Here is a 26,801-nt window from a genome sequence, read left to right as displayed (position 1 = left end):
TTCATAGTTCTACAGCTGGATAAAATATCCTTACTCAAAGAAAAAATTGACCTCAAGGTACAACAGATCCTCTTTGAAACAATGTTTCTCCTCCTAAGCAATCTGAAGAATCAGCCTCTATAAGTGAATCTGCAAAATTCACTTAGATATGAAAAACCAGAATTTATTTTGAGAAGAAAAAAAAAAAATAAAGAGAGAGAAAAACACCCCCCCAGAGCATAATCAATTTCAGATCAGATAACCATGATTCAGAAAGCAGTGCAATGGATGTTGAAATTAACCCTAATATTTCTCAACTTCTCTTTTATGCAACAAAAGGGTGGGAGTTAGGAGCTGGAAACAGTCTCATGCTTTAAGCCAGTTATCTCCTGTTATGTACCTCTGTGTCTTTTCCATTACCAAGATCCTGCTCAAAGTCTGAATATATTTTCCCAATAATTTAATCATATGTGTTATCATTGTATATTTCCAGCAATTCTCCACTGTTTAAAAGGCTATCAGCTGTGACTGAATGACTTAGATTAAGAAATACAATTTTCAAAGGCACTAAAACCAAGTATTTAATTTTCCAGGACTTAAAACAGTTTCATTTATGCTGCTCATAAATTCCCCCAATTTGTATTTTCCCTAAATAAGATCAAAATTATTTGAAACAGTGGACAGTGGCTTTCATACCAATACTCCCTGCCAAAACCAGTAGTGCTTATTGTAACAAGCCTATGTAATAATAAAGTACATAATATGTACTTTAATACATTATTTTGATGTTAACAGCCTCATTGAACCTATGCAGTAATTCAAAGGCCACTCTATATCATTTTAAGGCCCAGTATTAAGTGCACAACAGCCACAAAGTGCTACCCCAGAATGACCTCTCTGCTGGCTGCAGAGCTCCCATTAGAGGCCAGGCACACCAGGAATAATATGTTCCAAGTCTGTAACCCCTCAGCTGGTACATCAAAAGACTAATAAAGCATGGGGAAATAGAAGACCTGAAGATGTTAAAAACCATCAGATTGAGATTATGAAATAATCATTATAAAAAAGTTTCCAGACCATAGTTTGAGTAAAACAGATGAACCAGGATGGTGAATTTTTTGAGACAGTCTGTTACAGAAGCGGGATTTCTGAAAGGATTTTCCATACTATGGAAATGGGAATTGCCTTGGGTACTGAAGGATGAAACTTGAACAAGTAATTATCTGAAAACCAAAATATATAAAACTACCAATAGGACACAACAAAAAGGGTCTATCCACAATAGGGTCTATCCTAAAGGACAAAGACCTCAAACGGTGTTAGGCTGATGTCAGACACTTATTTCAGCAGGTCTCTGTCACTAACACAGCATTGATAAGGAGCAACCGAGTAACAGTTCTGCCAAACAATTTGACAGACAAATCCAGGGAGCTTTTGACACAATTTACCATGCAATCAGGCAATATTAGAAACAAAATTACCAGACAATAAAGAAATTCAGTCCCCTAACAGCAGTTCACTTTCTGCATGATGGCATGCTTTTTCCTCAAAAGCACATTCATTTTCAGTTTACTAAAAACCAAAGAGTTTGCAAGCAGTTGCAATATAAATAAATTCAATTAAAAACAATCTTACCTTCTTTTGATCTTCTAGTTTGTGACTTACTGGATTCCTTCCATGTTTGTTCATCTCTGAAGATAAATCCATCACATTCACTCCTTGCCCTCGAAACAAGATCGGTTCAGCAATGCAGCAAACTAATCCAAAAAACAGGGGCTATAAACACACAGACAGGGTGTTTTTTCCATCACACACCATCTCTGAACATCAATGATTTGGAGAAATGCTGAAGAAACCCATTGATTGAGATGAAGAACACTTCACAGTTCACTCTCGGGACTTTCCAAATCACCATAGTGTTTAAAAAAGCTGATGCTTAAGAAGGGAAATAATTCATCCACGACTTAATTCCACTGCTATCTGTGCCTTTCTTCACAGGTTTCCATTTTACATAACGTCACATTCTGACTGTGAACCTGTTGAGGAAAAAAAATAATAAAAAAAAGAATAAGATCGATGTGCATTTTGTTGTCATTTTTGTAGATGACTATCTGTCTTCCTCAGGTATGGGGTTTTGTTTGTTTGATAGCCTTTTCATTTATTTGGTGAAGTTTTTTGTTGGTTTGTTAGTTGGTTGTTGGTTTGTTTGTTTGTTTTTGAAAGGAACTAATACTGTTTTGTGATATAATACTTGGCAGGCCGAACTGATACACGATCCCACTTGACCCCCTTCACATCACAGATGGCATACAGAATATTCACTTCAAAGAGATAATGAATTTGCACATAGCTATCCGAAAAAAGTTCAAGGAAAGAGAAGAGCAAAGACTATTTGAATGAAGACAGCATTGATGAAAATTTTGCATCATTGTCTTCTGATACATCCTCAGTGCATTCAAAAAGCAACAGCCAATATAAAACTGACAGGGTCACATGGAGAAAACCTGCAGTCAAAATACTATATCCTAGCCCATATGAAGACTTAAAAGAAAAATAATAATAATAATAATAAGTCCCTCCCTGTCCCCAAAAGTTCTCTTGAAGGGTGCAACCAGAGGGGGAGAAGGAAAAAAAAAAAGTCATTACAAACAAGATTTATTTGCCAGAAAGTTAAAGTTCTACTAGCAACAAGTAGAGAAAGCGCTAAAGTATCTTATCTGTAATTTTTGGCAATAGAATCATAGAATATTCATGCCCTCAGTGCAATTGAAAGCCAATTGTGTTTGAACTGAATTAACTGAGTAGATGATGTCTACATAAAAAATAATTTGAATTACATTTCAATTCATTTTAAATGCATATATGCTCACAATGTCTTCAATATTGCATATGGAATAAGAAATGTGTATATAGTGTATTAAATGGTACATACTAGGTCATGCAGTCTGTCTCTAATAAAATTACATTAAAAGGTGATTTTCTCTTAACAGGAAAACTCGTTATCACTGTCAGCTTAAGCTACCTTTTAGTAAGACCTAAAGTGCAAGTTTTACTCCAATGTAACTGATTTATAGTCAGGTCAAAAAATGTAAACCTGACAGCTGAAGTCTGCTTCCAAAGAAATCTGTATATAGGCATCTGTAATGATTTTTTTTTTTTTTTTCCCAGCAAGGTGCATAAATATGAGATTCAGAAATGAAGACTGAATTGACAGTCAAGTCTGAAAGCAGTTTCTAGGAGGATCTGAACCGACCTTCTGTACTTGCAGTGGAAGTCACGTTGTTGGGTTTTTGTTTGTTTTATAAGTGAAAATGACACTAGCCCACACCATGCCAAAACACACACATTGTTTCTTTTTGGTTTGGTTATTGGTAGAATCTTGGATTTCTCAGGCTATTTCCATTTTCATCTTTGTGTTTTCCACTCAAGCCTTAAAGGCAAAACATGCCGCAGTCCACAGATGACTCTCCTTTTTTGATAACTTTGAATTTAAACACCACCATCGCACCCCCAAAAAAGCAACAAACAAACAAAAAAATAAAAACATAAGAAAATAAATAAATAAATAAATAAATAAAATTAAAACAAAATCAGTGCTGATGCAAAGAGACACTGACAGCATGTTACCACCTGAGATAAAATTTATGCTTCAAATCTGGAATAAAATTTTTGTTATCCTCAATGCTAGAATTTAAGGCACCTCTTTCTTAATCATATTGATCTTTATATATTTGAATACAACAGAAGACTCATCACAAAATAAGCATGTCTGTTCAAAAATTTAAATAGAAGCAAATGGACGATGCATCAGCATTGTGAAATTATAGGAACATAAACAAGTGCACAAGAAACTACTACATGGCAGATAGAAGCTTGTTCCCAAACACAACCTTACCTAAGTAAATAACCCCTTCCATTTGCTGTTCTAACTTTTGAGAATCGCCTCCTACTGCAGGTGGCAAAGGTGAGCACTGTATGGCAAAAACACTTGACAAAGTAGGCTAATATGCTTGGGCAGTATCTTTCTATTCATTTTTTAGAGAATCCTGGGGAAGTCTGTGAAATAAATAACAAGACTGCTACTGACAAGCAGTCAATAACAGTGCATTGTTTAAAGCTTCCCATGATCTAGAATTTGTATTAGATTATCAGCAGCCCGGTTGCAGCAGTGTGTTACAACCCTCCCCAGCACGTGCACCCAGCTTTTCTCACCCTGTTTCTGCAGAGACTGAGGTGTGTCAGGACAGAGCCAAGGGGCCAATCACTCACAGACAGAGACCCTTTCCACTGCAACACAGGGCCTCTCAGACGCAAGCCGTATTTCCCCCCTGTTTGACAGTTAGGGGGATGCACAAAATCCACAGGTCCATAATGCCAGGATGCAGGAAGATGCAACAGGAGGTACTGTTGCAGCCACCACCACAGTGATTTAAAACTGCAGCAATTCTGAAGCCCGGATAAGTCAAAACCAAGCTGTTAAAACCAAGCAGTTTCCCTGGTTCATTGCTTGGTCAGACATGTAAATTATATTGCTCCCCATGCCTGGCAATTATGCTATACTAGGCAATTAAGCTATTCTGTGGAACTGTATGGTGTTTTCAAGCCAAAGTTGGACAGAATGCAAATAATTTTGTTTGGACTGCCCTCATTATTTTTAACATGCAAAGCACAGGGTGGCAATTCTTACTCATACCATTCAGCACGTTGTTCAGTGGTCTTCAGCCTTTTCAAAATAAACAGCTGTAATTAAATGATCTTGGCTAGATTTTTTTTTTTTTTTTTTTTTTTTTCCCAGTGGTACTCAATTTCTTTTTCAACATTTTACATGGATACTTAACATACACACAATCACAGAATAAAATATCCGGAGTCCTAGAAACCCTGAAGATCACATGCTAGATAACATAGATAGCATATGAGATAATCTACAGATATAGAAGACAAGAAGAATTAGAGCTTTTTAATAATTCTATTCCCTTAACAGACACATAACAGTCACTCAATGATAATCTCTAATCATTTGCAGATACTCATAATAAAATAGTCTGGCAAAATAAGCATTAGCACTGCAAGACCTAAAGTAAGCGAGCTAGCTCTCCAAGCAAGCCTTAAACCCATTAAACAGCACAAGGAGGAAAATATTTTGCAGCAGTATTTGACTGTGGGTTACTGAATCACTCCTTGAGAGACATGCCATGGAAGGCATTCAGGATGATTAAGCTTCTTGTTTAAGTACCTCTATTACATGCTTAAATTCAGATGGACTTAATTCAGATGAAACATGCCTGAAAAAAACTTCTTGTTTTACTTCACTACAAGCCATAAGTTACTTATTGACTGGGGCGCGCGGGGGGGGGGGGGAACCCTAGATAATATTCTGAGATATAGCCAGAGCTGTTCCTTCTATACTCCCCTTATTATCAACACGGGTAGTTCTTGAAAAGTTTACACGGACTGGATTTTCAGGAAGCAGTCAGCATTGTCAGGCTCTCTGAAGGCCTCTTCCATTTTTATGTCCCATCCTGTTCCTGTTACCTCCCCCGCCCCCACTCCCTAATGTTGCACACCGAGACACTGTTCTGTAGTACTCATTGCTGGCAAGGATGGGTATTGGAGCCCCCACAGATTAATATTTTTCCATAATCTGACTGTACCTCTCCACGTGGACATTCTCAGCTTTTGCCACAGCATTAAAGCTACTTTGCAGTGAGCTTGAGGTGGGTGCAGGTATGAAAGCATGGCTGTTATTTGTGCTTTTTCTTCATTTTTTCCTGTTTGTGTACAGGATAAACCACAGAGCTGCATGCTGAGCACTGCTAGCTGCATTGATTGGACTTCATTGTTAAAAGCATTTAGGAGTTGTGTTTTTTATTAAAGTATTTCTGAAAATACTGATACAGAAATAATTTTCTAGGTATGCTGATAGGAAGAGCCATACATGTTTTAGAGGGAAGGAATGCCCATTTTCTGTGTTTATAACTCATTATCAAAATGGAGCTTCTACTTAACATGCAGATATTAACGGTGTTGGTGCTCATAGAACTTGGTTTGTTGCATTTTTAGTATTTCTTTTCCATCAGAAAATGAACTGAGGCCACAGCGACCAGCACAGCAATGTAGAGAAGCACGGGACTTGAGTTAGGAGTGAAGAGACTTCAGGCCAAGTTCTAGACACAGATGGACTCCCATTATGAAACAGATAAGTGAAGCATACATGGGCATGTAATTTGCAAAGTGAGGGAGGGCACCAGCAAGAGAGACATTTTCACTGGCAGGAGCCCTTGTTTTCATGCTAAATTTGGGAGTTGGGATGGAGCAGAAATTGAATATCTCTTCACATCTTTCAAACCTGACATCGTCTATTTGCTTAAGCAAATGTCAGCTGCAAATCACAGTACAGAGCAAATACAAGACACAGCCCAGGTTAGTTCCTGCCCATTGGTGTTGCCAGGGCTGGCAACCCGGATGGTAGAGCACAGGTCAAGCTGGCGCAGCTCCATGACTCCTGTGAGATGAGCACCAGGGCACATTCTCATGCAGGAAGTCCTCTGCCCCACTGTCCAAAGGACTGATTCTTCAGTGCTATAAAATGACACTCACCACTTACATTTTACAACATTTTATAAAAGTTGTTCAGCTTTGTATTGCAATCAGTTCAGGGATACCAGAGATGTAACTTCCATCCTTGTTTGACACACTTCCATGAAACCTCTAGGCAACGTGGCACCCAAATATGACCCTAATAATTTATCTACAGCAATAGCTTCATAACGGTCTCAAAAAAATACCCTTATTCATGACAGCTTCTTAATATTCTTGTTGTTCTTTTCCACAGGGAGAAAGCATTTAGAAAGCATTATGCTTGCATAATGATCAGGCACACAAAGAGTTATTAGGAGAAGATGATGATGTTGACTCGGAGCATTAGAGAGCAGTACTGAAGAACCCTGCTTTCAGCCAGCATTCAGAATGAGAAGCCAGTATCTGTTCTCTGCAAACACGGATGATAGAAGTGCCATGGAAAGGCTTGTCTGCACCAGATAAAAGCAGTCTAGGGAAGCAGCTGGTAAGCCAACAAAATATCTCTCAGCAGTGAGGCCTGCCTACAAAATTATTTCTTCTGATACAAAATCATTTCTGGTTCCAACAGTAGTAAAACTGGTCCAAATATACTGATTCAGAGCAGAACAAAAAGCTGCAGTGTATACAGCTCTTCCCAATCAATGCAGCCCTGTTTATTCAGATGAAAAGCAACCACATAAAGACAAGTCCAGAGATGATACTTAACCAGCAAAAATAGGATAACAATTGTCTGCATAGTTCCTGGCTCAAGGCAATGCAAATTGAAATACTTATTCTCACATTTGTACATATTAAAGAAAATTTAAAAAATAATAATAATTTTTAAAAAAAGATTACAGGAGGAATCTAATACTTAATTTCTTGCACTGCTGTTTTGCAAAGCAGGATGCTGATTATTTCTACTTCAGACTAACTGAACAAGTTAACACTGGATCACATAACAATTTAGCTAACAAAGTTGAATTAATAGATATATCTATCTGACAGACAGACAGACAGAACGTCCTCTAGCAATATCTGGGAACAGCCAGATTCTAATATTCTCAGAAACTTTTACTACAACTGGTGCAGCAATTCCTGCTCCTTGTTTTTACATACAGCAGTTGCAGATCCATTCCAGAATGGAGTTGGCTTGGATTTAATAATATCTTATAACAAGAGTCAAATTAATTTATTTTGGATTTCTCAAATCCTTTTTATCTTTTGTAGCAGCCTCCATCAAACAGGATGGATGCTATGCACAGAACTTAGAACTGCTGTTATGTGTCGGTTTTATTTCAAACTTGGAATCAGTACCAGACAGAAATGTCTTATCTCTTCCATCACCCAATTCTTCGGCCACTGAGCATCAGAGATAAAGAAACACAAAGTATAATTTTTGAGAGAGAGTGTCCACTCCAGCCTTTTATGATGATCTTCAATAGATTTGATGTGAGGGATGACTGCTGTATACACAGTACTCTGTGCCAAGATAGATGACTGAGAATAAGACCTAAGTGAAATTTGGTTATCTTACCAAGCACTGTCCTGCTACAGATATAATACTTTTAAGTGATATCTAAAACATCTACATTTCACTGTGCATCTTACAGCACTTCTGTTGAGGTACTGTACTGGCCAAATTCTAGCTTGAATAGTTATTTCAATTCCTTATGTACAGTTTCTAATTTCAGTGGGTGTTTCTGCAATTTTGTCCACAAAATATATATATATATTGTTTGAGTGTTCCTTTATACTATTAAAATAGACAATATCTCTTCATAAAAGGAGTAAAATTTCATTTTTACATATATAACATTTGTGAACAATTGGAAGAATGAATATTCATTTTTTGTGTGCATGCTTGATAGCTTACCATGTTTCTATTATTATTTGTAACACAGCATGCACCACAAAAAGCTACCCTGAGAAAGAAGGAAGAGACATACTCTGTAGAATCTACCAACAATCTAGTTGGGATCTAAAAAAAAACGTACTGAGCTAGAAGGGGAAGATAGGAAGTATGTTCTAGTAACATTATGGAAAGAGTGGGCAAGACAATATAATTTAATCAAAAATTATTAAATAATAGTATACCTGTATGGATCTTAAATAGTTTTCTCATATAAAGAGACTGTTTCAGTGTATGGGATAGAGAATTTTATGAGGCTCATAAGAAAAAGAAAGGCTAATCAAAAATAATACAGCTTTCATACCTTTGAAATTGTGTTTTTAGGGAGTGATTAAACCTTCCTTTCTACGGAGAAAAAAAAAAAAAAAAAAGACACAGATGATCTGTGGTCATCCTTCTGGGACTTCTAGTCATTCATCTACAGCTATTGCTCCAACTGGATTACCAGGACACCAGAAATCCCAGACAAACTACTAAACACTTCTTTCTGCCCCCACTTTACACAATTTCCAGGAAGAAAAAGGCAATATGCTTTGGGAAATACCTGGATATATGGTAGGTTTATAGAAACTAATACATCTGGTATTTCTTGATACCCCATGTATTTAAAAATTTTGTTACCACCCCATGAACATCAGTGCTGTCCAACAGGAAAGGTGTTCTTTCTGGTTCCTAGGCTGCAAATAAAAGAACCAGGACAGACTAAAGATTCACATATATAACTGTTTTGAGCAATTTACATACTCGGTCACAGAAATAGCCTACTGAAGGTTCTCTGGTTACTCTTACACATAATAGTTAAGTCTACTTCCCCTACGCTACTGAAAATGAAAATATACAGTCCCAAATTTGATAAATCTTAATCCTTACATCTTAAAAAATACCATTAAGCCACACAGCCTCTGTTGGTCTACCATGACTTGCTAAATAACTCTACTGGATCAAAGCTAGTTGCTTTTTCAGAACATCTTCAAGTCTATAGCTGTTGCAAGTGATCATACCTATCTTTGCAGAACATGTCTCTGACAATTTCACGGGTACTTCAGAAGTTGATAATTAATTCCTTCAGTATCTGTTTAGTAGCAACCTTTTCAAGTGAACCCCATGCTTACCCCAAGAAATTACATATGGGTGCTGATCAAACATTGCAAGCAGTGCTTCACTATTCTTTATGCTTCAGTATTCTATACATGGCCAAACTAGTCTGCTGCAGTTAATGTGATTGATTCTAACAAATAAGCAGCTGAATCAACAAACAGCTCCTAGGGATGACTGAGCAGAAAGACAGCTGAGCAAGTGAAATGATTGGGGGGGTGGGGGTGAGCATGCAAAAGGATTTATATTTACAGAAACAGATCCAAGTGACTTCTTTATTTAAGGGAAAAAAAAAAAAAAAAAAAAAAAAAAAAGCAGCAGCAGCTGGTGTATCTTAGCTACAAGCTAAAAAGATGACTCTTAATGGTGGAGGTTTTTTCATCTTCACAATCATAGGACCACAAACTTGTTTAAATTCAAGCTAGGAAAGACCTTCTATGTAAGTTAGCTTCCAGATCTGCCAGTGCAGCATACATTTCTACAGTGTTTTTTCTAATGCTTTATTCTGGCATGACTTTAAATTCCCCAGTGATGGAGTTCACAGTGTTTCTCACAGGAGAATATTAAATAGCCCAATAGATCTGAACACTCTAGGAAGTTTCTTAAAAGCTAGGCATACAGAGTTAAATTTTAAGCTGAACTTTACATTTTTCAAGCATTCTGTATCACTCCTCACCAACCCAGACAATTGCTCACTCCATGCATTTTTACATATCAATTGTCTCTCCACAGTTTTAGACTACATTCAAATTCAAGCTTCTTCTGTTACCATGAGTATCTGAGGTCTTACTTAGACTTGAGTTTGGCTTACCTTGTTCTCAATCCATTCAAACAAAACTCAAGTAGACCTTGAGAACATCAAATATACAGCTGCATTTTAGTATGTCAAGGCACTTGGTCAGTCGTACCTGAGCACCTCAAAGCTGAAAATCTGTTACCTTAAAAAAGCTTAAAAGTCCCACATAACTGGAGGTAATGTGGGACTGGAAACACAGGAATATCCATACCCTCCAAAGCTTCATAGAAAATGTGGAATTACAAAGATTTAAGGTAAATCATGGAAAATAATCTTAACATTTTAATACCTGCCTGGCATATGATTACCACCAACTACATAGTAGCACTTTGTTGTTACGGAAAGGATATGGCTTAGTGCCTGCTTAGAACAAAGCACTCCTCCACTCCCAAATATCCTGAAACATGCCTAAAGAAAGTAAGGTAGCCAAACTACAAGTCATGCTCCACTTGTAAACAGATTTGCATCTCCAGAAAAAAAAACAAAGCACCCAGTGTCTGTGAGACCATCTTGGGTGGGATTCATCTTAAAACACACACCTGCATAAGTCTAAGCTAGTCACTTGGCGTCTCTGAAAATAAATAGGCATTTTTAGAATGTGATTCCTCTCATCTAAAAATAGCTCAGATGAATCATTATTGAAAATTCCTACCTCTTTCCACTGACTGCAGAAAGGCAACAAGGTAACTGTATAAAGCACAGATCTTTGATGATTGGTGTATAAAGTCAGGTGAGGAGAATCTCTTCCATGAGACCGCACTTCTTAAAGGACAGAATACATGAATTTGATACATTCAAACAAATTCCAAGATTAGGAAGTATTACAAAAAGAAGATGGGAAAAAATAAAATAACAAAAAGCCTAAACCCACCAAAACATCCAATAAAGTCCCACTGAAATAATTCCACATGAGTAATCTACTAGTAATTAGCATCTCTTAACTGAAAACAGAGAGCAGTTTGTTTCACTGCAGGAACATCTGATCATTACTTATTTGTCACAGCTGAGGAGTTTAGTTGCTCCATTAATTGAGCTACTCTGAGGAAACTATGGATCTGCTCCTTTCACACCTAAGTTGTCTACTACAATCCTTTCACTGAGTTTTATCCTTCTTCTTCCTTAACAGTTGAAGTTAGACTTGGAAAAAAGTCTATTAAGAGTCTCACCAAAATTTATTTGATTCCTTTTCTGTATAACTCTTAAATATTCCAAACCACTTCCTGAAGTTTTTGGGTTTTTTTTGCTCCATCTATTGTAAAGCTACTCAACTCAATGATAAACTTTGTGAAGACATAAAACAGGGCTTTCGTTATTTTTCTTTAAAGCTTGGAAATAGTTTTGAGTTGTTTTACTTCATAACATACAGAGCATATTTTGATACAGTCAAAAACTGGTCATCTTAGCTTGTCCTATTTTGAATGATACATGTTTGTCCCTCAGACAAGTTACCTGCCCTAAAAAGTAGCAGTAACAACTGTGCCAACCCTATGACTTCTAGCTGTGTAGGTAAGTACTGTTACCGTCCTAAGCTATCAGTAATACAGATGTAGCTGTCTCCTAACCCCCTATCCTCTCTTTATATTTAGAGGTTCATTGCCACACAGTGAGATTATAGAAGCTTAAGTAAAAGAAACTGCGAAACATGTTTTATAGCACTTGCAATGTCCTCTTTAATGCATGCATTATGTTATCTTTGTAGTGTTTTTTTAAATTTTGTTCCCCAATTCTAAGCACTTTTTACCATCCTGTTAGCATATGGTACCACAGAGTTTGTTAAGAGCCTGCAAGTGGAGCTGTAAGTGAATTGCTGCTGGTTGTTATCCACCTTCATCAAAGTTAACTGTAGGTTGTCTTATTTAGAAAGTATTACTTTCCCCATCTTTTGTCCCACCCTAAAAAAATGATATAACCAGACTTGAAAAATACAATTTTTTTCCACAGCTCTTAAAAGCTACAACTACTGTGAAAAGGGACTCGGAGACTGCTTTAGGCTGAAATTCAGCCTGTGAAAAGGAGTAGTGCAAGACCTCTGCATCAATGATGAGTTTAGCTGGCCCATAAAGCCTAGACAACACAAATCTCATTAACACCTGGGCATCACTTTGGATTTCAAGAAATACCTTTATGCAGTCTATAGCTGGCTATTTCAGTGTTTCCATTGGCTTTGTTAATATTCAGCATTCTAGGAATAATGTTTTAGTCTTTCCTTAAAAATATCATAAACAGCCTTTCCCAGAAGATTCGTATTATCAAATGACTACAGTTTAGTCTTAAGCCTATAAAACCATCTAGAAACATAAGACCTAAAGCGTACACAGCAACAAATGGTACCCTTAGCAGCCTTTCCTTGAGGCGTATGATAACTCAGAACAATACCATTAAATTTCCCTTCACTCTTAGGACCACAACGGCTACATGTATAGTGCTGATCTCAAACTCACCCAGTCAGAAAGATTTCCAGTGGGTATGTTCCTCTTTTTTGGACAAACACGTTCTAGCCCTTTGAAAAAGTGCCAAAAAAATAACTAAGTACGTTTGAAATGTGCTATAATTAAATTAAAAAAAAAAAGCTAATTAACAATGCAAACAATCTTTATTTCCTCTGTTGAGACAGCTGTCAAGTAATTTGCCCTCCCAATTATTATAACGTGACTCATGTCACAAACATGCTGCTGAATGAGACCCCAGACCTACACTGCTTGCACTGATGTATTTACAGCTAAATATTGTCAGTCTCGCAGAGATGATTAGTAATCACCACACATAACATGTTTCACTCAAAAGATAAACAAATGTGAAGGTCAGAGATCATCTGCATTGACAAAATAAGCACAATTACTTCATGTGATCAAACACACATACAGAGTCTAATAAAGGCTGTGAACATTTTTAAGTTGCATGTCATCAGTATAATGGTCTGAATTTACCATTAGCATTAGTTTTAATCACAAAGCATGTGTGAAATAACCCAGAAAGAGAGATTTAGCAGCTGGGATGAATATGTATTTTAAGAAAATCTGTTTTCTGAAATTATAAACTCAAGTTTAATTAATTTGTTCACCAGATGCTCAGATTGGCAAAAAGATTGAAACAATCCTGTAAAATGCACTACATAGTTTAATAAAGACATGCTACCCACCTGAATAACTTTCTGCAATTATTTGCACTAGAAAATTTTCTACTAATATAAAAGCGTCCCTTTTAAAAAACATAATAACATTCCCTAACTCTTTTAATTTTCTACAGCCCAAACCACCTTAGAATACAAGAGTAATTCTGAACATGTTGTTTCATTTAAAAATATAGCCAGTATATGCACAACATTATTGTTATGCATAAAAATTCTCCACATTTTTTAATGCAGTCACAAATAAGTAGATCATGCACGCAGACCTCAGATGCGTATAACTTAATGTTTATATTTACTTCAATTGCTTTTCAACAATTAAAAACATTTTTTTTTATTGTTAAAATCAATCAGCCCAAACAACCTCAACCAAAATATAGACCGTCACAGTTGTTACCATGTAACACTACCAACTACCTTGAAATATTGGCACAATATTGATGTATTTTTAATAGAACACTGCATCCAGATTCCAACAAATGTACACAAAGCAGCATGATATGAATGATGTCTCATTTTATAAAGGCTAATACATACCAGATAATGCATTAAGAATGCATAATTTGTTTCATCTTGTCACTGTAAGATTCTGCATGAAAATACTGCATTATTACTACTTACATATTTCTACATTCTTCCTGACTGTAGATTTAGAAAAAAAAAATCACAGAAGTGGAGGTTAGGATAGAAGAAAAGGCACAGAAAACAATATCTCTACCCAAGGAGTGGATCACATTGCACTGATAGAAATTTAATGGTTCTTCAGGAAGCATAATGAACAACCTTATCTCAGGAGACCTCTGTTCTCTACACACATCAAGAATGGTGACAGCTCATCCTTCCCAGAAACCAATACCAGGAAGAAAGTGCGCTGCCTGAGAACGTTAAACCTACGGCAATGTTAGATGCCTGCTGTCATCAGGGACAATATTACCATGCAGCCTACCAAGCTAAGCTCAGATGCTGCAATTCACACACAAAGACCTCTCTCTCATTTCTTAGCAACATGAATTGAGAGCATATCTGTTTAATTTGAGTGTGTTCGCCTCTCCTAGGCTGGCAGTCCACTACCTAACTCCCCACAGCACTGTACACAGGGCCAAGTCGGGTCTGTCCTTGGCAGGTGGTGGGGAGTCGCCGAGGCAGCCCCCTGCAGTGGAGGGGACTACAGGGCATTATCCTGCCAGATGAGGAGTGGCATCGACTGCCTGCAAGGATATTTTGTGCAGACGTCCTCCAGCAGGAGCTGGGTCTCTAATGTTGAACCCTCCAGTACAGAAATAAAAGGAGTGAGGGAAAGCTGTGAAATATTGAGGGTTACAGAAGCATTTGAATAATGTTTCTCCAAAACAAGAGCAGAAAATAAAACAGCCTAACTCAGCAGCTATGCATTTGCACACATAACATTCCCAGATAATAGAAAGCAGAACACGGGATTTTGCACGAGAATCATCATGAAATTCATGGCCTGGTCGATCAGCCTAACTGAAGTGAGCAAAAGGCTACATGCTTCATAAGAGCTTGAGGAAGAGACAGGTTAGCAAGTTCAAAAGCAGTAAGACATACTCCACTAGACTGTAAATAAATATTCACACACACACACACCAAAAAAAAAAATATAAATAAATAAAGTCTCAACCACCTCAGCTATATATTTCCGTGAATAACTTCTCAGTGTCTCAGTGCCAGGAATAAGTTCAAACTGTAGTCTAGTATTTACAGTCTGGATGAGATGATTCCTATTGCTAGAAGATCAGCATTAATTTGCTCAAGGCTTAGCTATACTGCACAAGATGCTATTAACACTACCATGCGGCACTAAACACCCAAGCTAAACATCAATACCTTAGCTGGAAGTTATCTTCTGCTTTTACTTTATCCGAATTAGTACATCAAGCAAACATCACTAAGAGCAGTATCAGGCTCTCGCCTCACGAGCCACAAAAGTAACTGCTATTCACAAGATTATTTATTTATTTATTTATTTATTTATTAAAAAAGCTTTTTTTATTTTTTATTATTACATGTATAAAAACAGGTTAAACTTACGGGGTCTCTGTAATATGAATGCACTTGTTTACCCCAATATGTTCATTCTTTTGTAAGAGTGAAAGAAAGTGTCATGACTCCACCACCCCTTTTCCTTCTTATCCTCTATGAAATTGAAATGGATTACAAATAGGCCATTTTCATGGCTGCCTCGTAATAGTAGCAATAACAATAACTTATCTTTGTAGTTTGGCACAGGTTTTAGCAGCATAACAAAGTCAAAATGTAGGGACCCATATTATAATATATGACCTGAAATGGTTTTCATTAGGTAGTGACATTTCTCCGCATATTTTCAGGAACAAAACAACCCAAACAATGTCAATGTTTTTATAAGCAAACCACTTTCTGTTCCAGCTTTTATAATCAGCCTAAGAATCATCTTAGCAGACATTTGCACTTACGAGAACACATTTTTCTATCTCCACATCAAATGGTGAAGAATTTGTAGTGGTGCCTATCAGATTCACATTTTAGCACCTTCATTTGTAGGATTATTATTTCCTTTATATAAAGGACTCCAGCTCAACAAGATTTTTTTATTTTTTTTTTTTAATCACTGTGTTCAACATTAGCATGGAATGAAAAATGAAATGGAGAAAGTCTTCATCCCGTTCACAGCAGGCAACCATCCACGTCAAAAAAGCTTCCATCACGGAAGCTGACATTCATGGGCAGCCTGACCAGAGCCAAGAGGCAAGCTGGAAGCTGGAGGCCAGCCATCTAGGACAGGGCAGAAGCACCGGTGGGATAAGTTGCAGTGCTACTGCCCATGGTGCGTATGTTCTGTGGGGAGCAGAGCAGCCAGTGCTGTCAATCTGGCACCTCAGCTGAGCCCGAGGTTCTCTCTCACAACGTGTAAAAATAGCTTGCTGTTTTCGTGATGACTTTCCCCATATATTCCATTTCTATGGTGCCTTCCAGCAGGCAATTTTCAAGCAGATAATATTAATTAATTCTCAAAAGGCTCCTGTGTAGCATTTCAATAATAGAGACAATCATTTCACCCACACTTCTATCCTCTGTAGCACAATGTGACAGCTTCTTAAGGAGCAAAATATAATAATAGATTGCCTAAAGCTGGTTAGGGTAAGTTTTCTTAAGCTCAGATTTTCAAAGCTTCATTCAAAGCCCCAGTGGACTCCCATGGGCTCCTTTGATTCTAGCTTTGCTAGTGAATCTAAAGTGCTTTTTTCAAAGAGAAAATAAAAAATCTCAGTTTTATTAAACCCTATTAAGTGCACATCTTTGCCCCATCCCTGTTTTTTTTTTTTTTCAAATTATTATTTTATATATATATATATTTTCTTTGTTCCTATATGAATATTTGGCACTCTTCCACTTTCTAGAATGATAACCTATTAGCACACCTCAGCCTTGGCAGTATTTTTCTGTTTTCCTTCATGTAAAATTCAAAATTTGAAATTAGCATCATACATAAAAACAGGATGGATTAGGAACAATGAAGGAAAATACTTCAACATTGTATTTAAAATTTCTGAAAAATCACCTGGCAGGTACACTATGTAATATTATAAAGCTGGTTTGTGCTTAAAAGGCTTAACATGTTAACAGTGATAATTAATTTACAGTTATCTGCAGTAAAGACATTTTTCTTATTCTCTGTGATATTAGATATACCATGTCTACTTTTGTAAATGGCAAACACTGCCACTAAATGTCTATTAGCACGTGCACCAGGAAGTGCATTGGAGGAGCAATAGAAAAGGATTTCAGACTTTCCTAAATAACCAGAAAGTCAATATCTAGTATGGATATGGAAATGAATATAAAATTATCAATGATGAAAGGAATAGCTAATGCTAATAACCAAGTTAAGCTGGTAAAATAGCCAGTTAAAATGTCATCTTTAATTAAAAGGCCAATTAAGGCAAAGGGATATTAAGATACAAGTAAGTTGCAAAAGAATTAAGATGTATAATGCTTATCACGATGCCTTTTCTTGAAGCATTTGCCAACAACAACAGAGTTTTACCAGAAATAAAAACTGGTTCTCATTGCCTTACTTTTAGACATTTGACATGCAAACTATTCCACAAGGTACAATGTAATAGTGCTACAACAGAAAAATAAATTAACCAGGTTCTAAGAAAGTAAGAAAGAAAGGTAGATAGATATATATCTCATGCACATTAATAATAATAATAATAATAATAATTTTAAAAAGGCAAATATGCTGGCCTGAGGTAAGCTTGGTAGGGCAGCAGATAAGAAAAGCATGCAGTTCCTCCTCTCCCTGCCCCCCCGCCAGCCTGCCTTTGGAAGGAAGTCTTCCTCAGATATCAAATCTTGTCTAATGAGGAGCCAATAAAACGTTATAATCTGCTAATGCCTATTACCACAGGGCTTCCTCTCCCTTCAATTAGCCCACATCACATAGATCACCATGGTTTACTAGATGATGCATGAGAACAGGGGATTATTCCACAATTGACATACAATAGCACACGCAATAGAAACAGAGCAATAATACTTCCAACAACCCCTGTAATTGTTGCTGAGATATTGTAATGACAGATCTGTTAGCACTAGGTCAGTGGGAAATATCTGGGTTTCAAGCTAGCAAGCCACAGACTTCTGGCCTGACCAAGAGTTCATAATTCTAAGATTCTTACTTTTTTTTTTTCTGGTTGCCCTCAGTGGGCTTTTGATCAAGTGAGAGGGTCATCATTTTGATACCTTAGTATTTCTGCCTTCAGTCAACAATAAATCCATGCATATAAACTAGCCCACCAGCCTGATATTATGCTATCTTTCTCCTCTTTCCTCATAACCAAAATTTAGCAAAAATAAACATAACCCAGAGAAACTTCACTCACAAGTCTGAGAACAGATTTCCAAAATCTAAAAAGTAACAGCTAATGAAAGAATGTGCAAATATGCATAATTATTATGTTTCAGCAAGTTCACTTTGGTTTCATCTCATCCTGGCCTTCTCCTGCTCTGCTACCCAACTCCCTTATGCCGTTTCAGGTAACGATCTCTCTAGACAAATGTAATTTATTTCCTGAATACGTGAGGCAGATAATCTGTTCATGGCCTCATCGGTCTGCCTCCTACGGTTTTACCTTCCAGAAAGAAGGTTATACTGGTAAAATGAAGGCTACTAAAAATGAGGTAAAATTACAAAAATGAAGGATTAGATGACTCAGGCTGTCTCCAGAGTTTACTGATAAACCATGAAAAACAAACAAATGAAATCCCTCAGTGCCTATTCGCCTATTCATTACCTTTAGTTGGAGCTTCTTTCTCTTCTGTAAGTTCAATTTATCACTATGCTATATTTCTAGTGCATAACATTAGCTAATCCACAAATCTCACATCTTTTTTCTTTTTTTTCCCAAACAAATGTTGGGATGCCTCTACATTTTTGCATTTCTGCTCCACGTGAACAAAACTGTATTCCAACCTGTTGTGAACTACTAAGAGAGGCTTTACCACTCTGCATCAAAATCTGCAGACCATCACTAGCAATGCTGTATCCACTTATTTAGCCTACTTCCTTATTATTTGTTGGCACTTAGTCTGCCCTTTGGCAATGAAAGATGCAAAATGAACACAGACCCATGAGGTTTACATTCCGCTTAAGAGTTTTGCTAAAGTTCAGCCACAGGGACAAAATTCTTGCAATGCACTCCTGCACTTCAGCCAGGCCATCAAGTATCAGACAGGTTGGGGGAAGAAGGAAAATTAGCTGCCTGCAAGTTATTGCTAAAGCTTCAGAAAAAATGTTTTCTGAATTGCTCATAAATTGAATACTAATGTATAGGTCACTTTGATAGCTCTTTCAAAGCTGGGTTGACAACTGAAAAGAGAACTCAGTTGTTTTATCTTTACAGTTGACTTTGTTTAGCAGATGTTTTTGGAGCACCGTAATAGCTGGCTTAATATGTCTTTACATTTGCTCAGTAATGCTATTGTACTTTATCTCTGTTTCATGTAGTTAGAATAAATGTTCAGAATTTGGCTTAAAATATCCTAACCATGTTGGCCACTTTGCAGTACCGAATATGGCCATTTTAAAACTGTGTTCACTTCAAAACAGATGCTTAGAAATTCTGGCATCCCTAAATTAGAGGCTAAATCTGCCAACATAGTCCAGCAGAAACAGAAGAAAAGGAGTAAAGTCACATTTATACCCAGTCCATTGGCCACAACAGATCCTTACTGCAAATTAAGGCAGCCTAGAGGTTGTTTTAAATTACAGTCATCTCCGTGCAAATCCAAGAGGCCTGCTTATCAGCCAAGGAACTGTAAAGTATAGGTACAGTCTCGCCAAAAGTCCCATTCTGCTAAAACCTCTCCAAACCTCATCCTGGCTGGAGATGAGATGGATCTACAAGGCTAGAGAAGTCCTAAGGGATCTCCCATCTCTGGAAAGCAGAACAGAACGGAGCTTGCAAGCAACCATGTGCTATCATATATAACACTAGGTCCAAAATATATATTACAAGGTGAAAGTCCCATGGTACTGTGTTTCTTTAGATGATAAAGTGCAATGATTAACAATGATGACTAAACTATTGGCAACTGTGAAGTGTATATATATATGTATGTATATATACATATATATATACAAGCTAACATCTGACTGAAGAAAGGTGGCACTAAAGTAAGTAGAAGGACTACTTTGGGAGACTCTGTAGCAAAAATTGACAGGACAAAAATCTCATCTGAGATCAGAAAGGTGTAAGTATCTATGGCTGAAGGAAGTGCATCAAAGCAGGCTGCAACTGTTAAATGGGACTTCAGTACATCAGAAACCCCCCAAGAGAAGAAAACAAACAAGCTATAACCAGCAGAAATAAAAGATCAAGTAGAATAGAGCCATCTAGTAGTAAGGTATACAGAAGAAAATAAATAAATAAATAAATAAATAAATAAATAAACAGAGAAGAAAAATCAGGTACAAAAAATGTGTCTAACCAAACGCTCCAGCTCTTCTCTACCAGACACCTGTTCTTTCCCTGCCTTTAGAAATATCTTTTTAACTTAGCTGTCCTTGGTTTCTACTAAATCAACTGACAGATCATTTGCTGAGGCATTACAAAATCCTTACTAGCAGAAGATCACCAATTCTGAGTGAGAAAAGAAGCAAGAATTGTGCAAATGAGGTTTAAGGTACTTGATTAGTACATCCGTGACCAGCAGGCTTGCATTATTGCTTTAAATATAGATTCTATATGTTATACTAAATAAGACTATATTAACTAATAACATCCTGCCTTTCTGGATTACTACATTTTCTGCTAGTAAGACAGAGAAATTGGAACTGACAAAAGCGTTAATATCTAAACAAGGCCAATGGAAACAAGTCAGTGATGGGATAAAAAAGAAAATACAGCTTCTGACAGTGAAATAACGAGTGCACCAAAGCACACAAAATGAAGAGAATTAGAGATAATGGAAGACTGGGATTTTTGGACTAGTGTCTTTTACTACACATATAGAATCCCATGCTACATATAAATTGTACATGTACTTAACATGCTTAGTTTCATTCTCAGATGTTGCTTCTTCAGAAAAGGTGAGAAAATACACCACTATGATGATTCAACAGTCACATTTACTGCCGCATGCAGAACTTATTCAATTCTGACTTCATGAGCTACTGTCCTGGGGATCAAGCTTTTCTCCATTCTTTGCTCTCTAGTTTGATCATGCTCTACACTTCCACATCATTTTGTCACCGGAGCTCTGTTCACCTGTACAGAGCAGACTGCTTTTCCAGCTTGCTCTTTTGACTCTGTCACTCTCCAGTACCCTCCTGCGTACTGTTCTGTCCGTTTGTCCTGGTCATTATGTAAGCCGCTTTATTTGCATCGTGTACGAATGCTCACTGAATATCTGTTAATGTATTTTTAGTGGCTTATATGTATGTAATGAGGCATTGCTCCATTCATCTCTATCCTTACACATGAGGATAGTACTCCATTTGACACACTTTCAAGAAATGCTGAAATCTTCACCCAGTTTGAGTTACTGCTTGAACTTTATACCTGTCCCTTACCAGCTTGTGCTGTACACTGTGTTAGCATGGGAAAGATTATTTTAAAGCACAAAAATTTCTTTTCACATCAACACACTGATACCACCACTACTAGATAACATGCACTTGATTTGCACATCCGTGTACACAGTGCTACTGTTGCAGTACATCTAGAGGTGATTAGTGATGTCTTGCCTGGCAATCATTCTCCTTATTCTTCAGGAAACAGAAAAGCACTACATAACTGGTAGAGCTTCTCTTGGCTCTACCAAGCTCTCTTACATTCATTAATCTACTGAAAATAAAGGACTAGAGACAGTCTCATTATGGAACCTACAAGCAGAAAGATTCCAAAAGCAGGTACCAATAGAAAGGGACGAGCATTTCTTCTAATATCCCATATATTTTCCCATCTCAATCATATTTCTTCTTTTGATGCAGCCAACAACCTTCTTTGGGTTGTAAAATAAGTTATCTTTCAATTGATGATGATCCTCATCAGAAAGTCCTTCAAAGCTCAGCCTAACATCTCCTGCACACCAGCATAAACACCTACTTTATACCTCACATATTCTTTGCAAAGCAAATTGTCCACATTGTCCTGTTCTCTCCCAACAGCTTCTGTCCTTCAAAAAATCCATGCTGTCGACCTAGGCTATGGCATATTTACAATTTTCTTCTTTGGAGTCTTCCAATGTTAAGAATGACTCTCTTCAAAGAGTTTAAGATTAGACACTACAACAAAGCATGCTTGCCCAAACAGCCTGCTGAAGATAAACATCCTGGAGATTCCAAGGTCCAGATGAATCCAACAAAGCCATCCTGGCAAACTTAATGTGATTTAAGAATATTACTATCACAGGAGGAAGGAAAAACAGCCATTTTGGCTGTGAGTGACCAACGTATTTGTATAACTGGAAAGCTGAATGGCACAATGAACAACATTGAGCCTAAGGGATTGCTATTATTAAGTCCTTAACTGAATCACACACGATCCATTTTGTCTGAGTGCAGTTACATACAAAGCTGAATCAAGATGTTTTAATGATTATTCATGTAAGGGTTAAAAAAAAATTAAGCCCAGTAGCATCTCTGCAGGCAGCAAAAGCCGTAGCTCAATAGAATACCTGACAAAACTCTGCATACCTCACAGTATCCCCACTTTTCTTATCAGGGCATCCAAGGATGGCTCCTTGCTGCCTCCACCCATGCCATGACTGCACTGATGAATCATAGGTCCTCTTCTCAGCAGATACAACACCCATTGCTTGGCCACTAGCTGTGGTAGTTATGCAGTGAGTCTGCATTTTTGACAGAGTTGCCAGCTCCAGGCTGAAATGAGAATGGTTTTTCTATTCGGGTTCTTGGCTCTAGCAAACTCAAAATTCAGCTACCAAAAAAGTAGCTCACCCCTAACAAAAGATTTCAATATTTTGTTTGCAAGTTGTAAGTTCAGCACTATATTTCCCTGAGTCAGGAATAGGGCTATTAGCAGCAATTCTCTTCCATCCTTTTTGCAATAACATTCTCATGGGAAATTAATTAAAAGCCTACCCTTTTCTACACTAAGACTTGCTGAATTTCAGTCTGGATAGTTCCCTCCCTCCTCTTCCCCCATCTCCACTGGGGAAGGATAATAAAATTAAAGAAAATTATTTTCAAGAAAAGTCAGATGTGATGCAGCATCCCAGATGTTCCTAGTTTTGTGGATATAATAGCAGAACAATTTATATTACTGCAAGTAGTGAAGAATGTAATATAAGAGACACACTACACCTATCAGATGCTTCTCAAGTAAAAATTACAAAATGAAGAAAATGACAGCTCTGTATTGTCTTGGATGTTCAGAAAATGCAATGAAGTCATGTGTTGCCAGGACAGAGTTGTGTCTTCTCATAATGTATATTCACGTAATAGACAAAGAGTAATTTTTCAAAGGCAGCCTGTGACAGCTTACGTGGGAATCAAGTAACATGTAGTGCATGACAAAGTTATTAAGAATGGCATTGTCCTACAGGCTGACAAAGAAGTTATTCATTTACTGTCCATTACACACTGGCTGGATGAGTCTGGATAGCTCTAAAGGAGAATATCTGTTTATGTTCTTACAAGACATTAATAGTTCACTGCACAACTAATAAGAATTTTTAAACAGAGCATAATGCTGAGTTGTTCCTTTAATTTCAGATAAGATAAAGCTGCATTTATGTACTCAGTGGTTTTTGTCCTAGGATAAAACAGTGCATTTTCCCATGATCTCTACTAGAGAAAAATCCAAGAACAAAAATGAAAACAAAATCATGTAGAGAAATCCATTTGTTCACAAGAGGGTCTTTATAAATCTTCAGATTTATTACCACATTACTTGTAGATATTACTGCACTTCCATGCCAACTATATGCTTCAACTACAAACTAAAACTTGAAAACACTTTTCAACATTTTACTTCTATATAATTACACATATAAACTGAAGACTTATTTCTGAGGCTTTCATAAATAACTATACATAGCAATTACTGTCAGAAGTGATCATTCTGACATTTTTTTATTTTTCTGAAATCACTACATGTTTGCACAGGTATTTGCAGGAAAGAGAAACTGAAGTTGGTGCTTTGGGAGGACTCCTTTTACTGTTCACATGGGATATGAGGCATGAAAAACAACAGGTCCAGCAATCAGCTGCAAACACGGGCATAAAAAAATTTCCACATTCTTCTGCATTGCCATCTGCAGTTCATATATCCAAAATGCCCCAAGGCATGACAGTTGTTTTCAAATGCTCAAAACCTGTACACGTTTTACACACCTGAAGGGCTAACCCCATAAAAAGTTAAATATGTAATGAAAAATAGCATAAATGTCAGGAATACATTGCAATTTTTCTTAATAATTTTGTTTAAACAAACAACAACAACAAAAAGGTTGTTTGTTTGCTTGTTTTTTTGTTTTTAAATACTACAGAATTGCTTTTGTTTAAGAGTTTTGGAAACATCAGAAAGATGCTTCCAGGATCAGGCAGATCCAACAAAAGAGACAGACCCATAATCAGATGCATATGTCCTGAAATGAGAATAGATCCCATGTAGGTTTAACATGTAAATTAGCATTTGCAAATATACATACATACATAAATAGGTAACAGTTAAGTGGAAAGAGAGTATATTTCTCTCTAGCACTCATCACAAAGTAAAAGCTCAAAACTGAAATGTCTTTTAACTTCTTTGACACACAGTATAGTATTTAATTGTCAGCTAATTAATTTTGTATGAGGTCCCTGAAAAGAGTGTGTGCATTTCTGACAGATTATTTATGGAAATCTACCTTGTCTATGTGTAAAATGATAATAATATTATAATAATAATAATAAAAAAGCAGTGCCACACATTGCCACTGACATCTAATTATGAAGACAAGATTCCAGAGCTGTGAATTGCTCCCAAAGTGATAACATGCAAAGACATAAAATTCAAGAACATGTAACATCAGTTTTGCAAACATCCAAAATATATGCAACTGGCAACTAAACCCACAAAGTAAAATCTAAATATTTTAATTCAAATTTTAACAGATATCAAAATAATTACACTTAAAAAATAAAAAAATAAAAAAAAAAAACAGACCTGTCAAATTGCTGATAAATGCAAATACATTGTTACTGAGGCAAAAAAAAAAAAAAAAAAATGAGAGACATATTACCACCTGTCAGGCCGGAGACTTTTATAAAAAGCTGTTAATATATGGAAGTCAGTCATACAAGAAGAGGTCATGAATAAGGAATATTAGCAGTTGAAAAATGGAGAACAATAAGTCGTCCCTATTAGAAGACTACAAATACGCTATATTATACACCCACAATATTACATTAAAGAATAAAATAACTCTTACAGTCTTAAATGAAGTATGCTTGAGTACCTAACCACACTGTATGAAAATACAAAGAAAACACAACTTCCAAAATAACGTTGTTATAAGCAAAAAGTAAGTGCTGCAGTCACAAACCCAGCCTCATCCACATGATAAAGCTAGGTTGTAAATGCGAGTTTAAGTGATAATAAAGGAAGTATCCATTCAACAAGAATAGTATTAAGCAACAGAAATATAAAAAATAAGCATGCATGTTAGCATAATAAACTGCCTCCACTTCTAGCATTTTTAGCTTTCTGGAAGAATTCGTTTTACCTTGAAATGAAACTCAGTTTTAAGCTGATATTAGTATGAAATACTGGAAGAGTGCTAACATGAGCACTGATGAGTGGGCTGCTAAGCAGGAATCCAACTGTATTTCTGGGCTATGAAACAAACATGAGAGCAACGTCTGGGCTGGTAAATCAGGGGAGCTCTGAGGCTCTCAGAAAGTCAAGGTACTTCAGATCTACGGCTTGCTTTGGGAAAGGAAAACAGAAAAATCCACACAAAAAGAATAGCTGCAAATCTCACTTATCTCTCTACCTTAGAAGTGATAATACAAGCAATCACGGTAAATAAATCTTACACTTGCCGGAAGATTCAATCTGTAGAAAGGATGATTATCAGAAGCTGCTGCAGAAAGCATTAACACCCCAATAACTGCATTTGTCTAGGGGAAAGGGCATGAGTCTGAAACAGTTTTCAACATCACATACTCAAATACATAGGTTAAGTGGGAAAGCCTGGTGGAGAAGAGGGTGGTAACGGAGTGGCACTGCCAGGATCACATCACAACTGCTCCCTTTCTCCTCACCAAGAAAGTGGTACTGAAACCTCTACAGCTGGCAAGAGGACACTGACCAAGTGACAAAGCCAAATAAGTAAAGAAAGGGGATAAAAGATTTTTTTCTGCCTGCAAACCTATTTTCTGTAGAACAGTTTGATAGACCACATTGCCGAGTTACCTCTACTCTTCAGGCTGGCTAGACAGAACAGTGACCCACTATTGACTACTGAACACAAGTAGCCTCATTTCTGTAGACTGAAGGAAAAGACACAACTTTCTCAAAGATCTTCCACAAAGTCCAGAGCAGCAGTGGAAGCATCCCACCTCACAGATTTACCACCCACACTGTTTTATCAGATTTACCACTGTTTTATCAGATTTACCACTGATTTGCTGGTTTCTAACCTGCAGGTGCAGAACAAACCACTGTAGAGGATTCACTCAGCACAGCACTGCAATAGCCTACAGAGACTGGGACTGGTGCTCATAGGATGACACTGCTTGGCAGGGGCTGCTGCTGCCACCTTATATCCCTATATAGCTTAAACCCCCTATTACCTGACACTTGATTCCTCCC

General features: G+C 37.0%; 1 protein-coding gene across 2 annotated transcripts in view; it reads right to left on the bottom strand.

Annotated features, from left to right (window-relative positions):
• The window catches only part of NAV3 (neuron navigator 3), a 549,850-nt gene that overhangs the window by 408,421 nt on the left and 114,628 nt on the right, over positions 1-26,801 (bottom strand). For both annotated transcript variants that reach the window (XM_035334661.1, XM_035334665.1), the window contains exon 2: positions 1,615-2,015. In XM_035334661.1, coding sequence (XP_035190552.1) covers positions 1,615-1,686 — 72 coding nt within the window. In that variant the 5' untranslated portion in view covers positions 1,687-2,015. The remainder of the gene's footprint in view (positions 1-1,614; positions 2,016-26,801) is intronic.

This window comes from Oxyura jamaicensis, chromosome 1 (genome assembly GCF_011077185.1).
Source record: "Oxyura jamaicensis isolate SHBP4307 breed ruddy duck chromosome 1, BPBGC_Ojam_1.0, whole genome shotgun sequence".
Taxonomy (NCBI): Eukaryota; Metazoa; Chordata; class Aves; order Anseriformes; family Anatidae; genus Oxyura; species Oxyura jamaicensis.
This window is presented reverse-complemented; position numbering and strand designations above follow the sequence as displayed.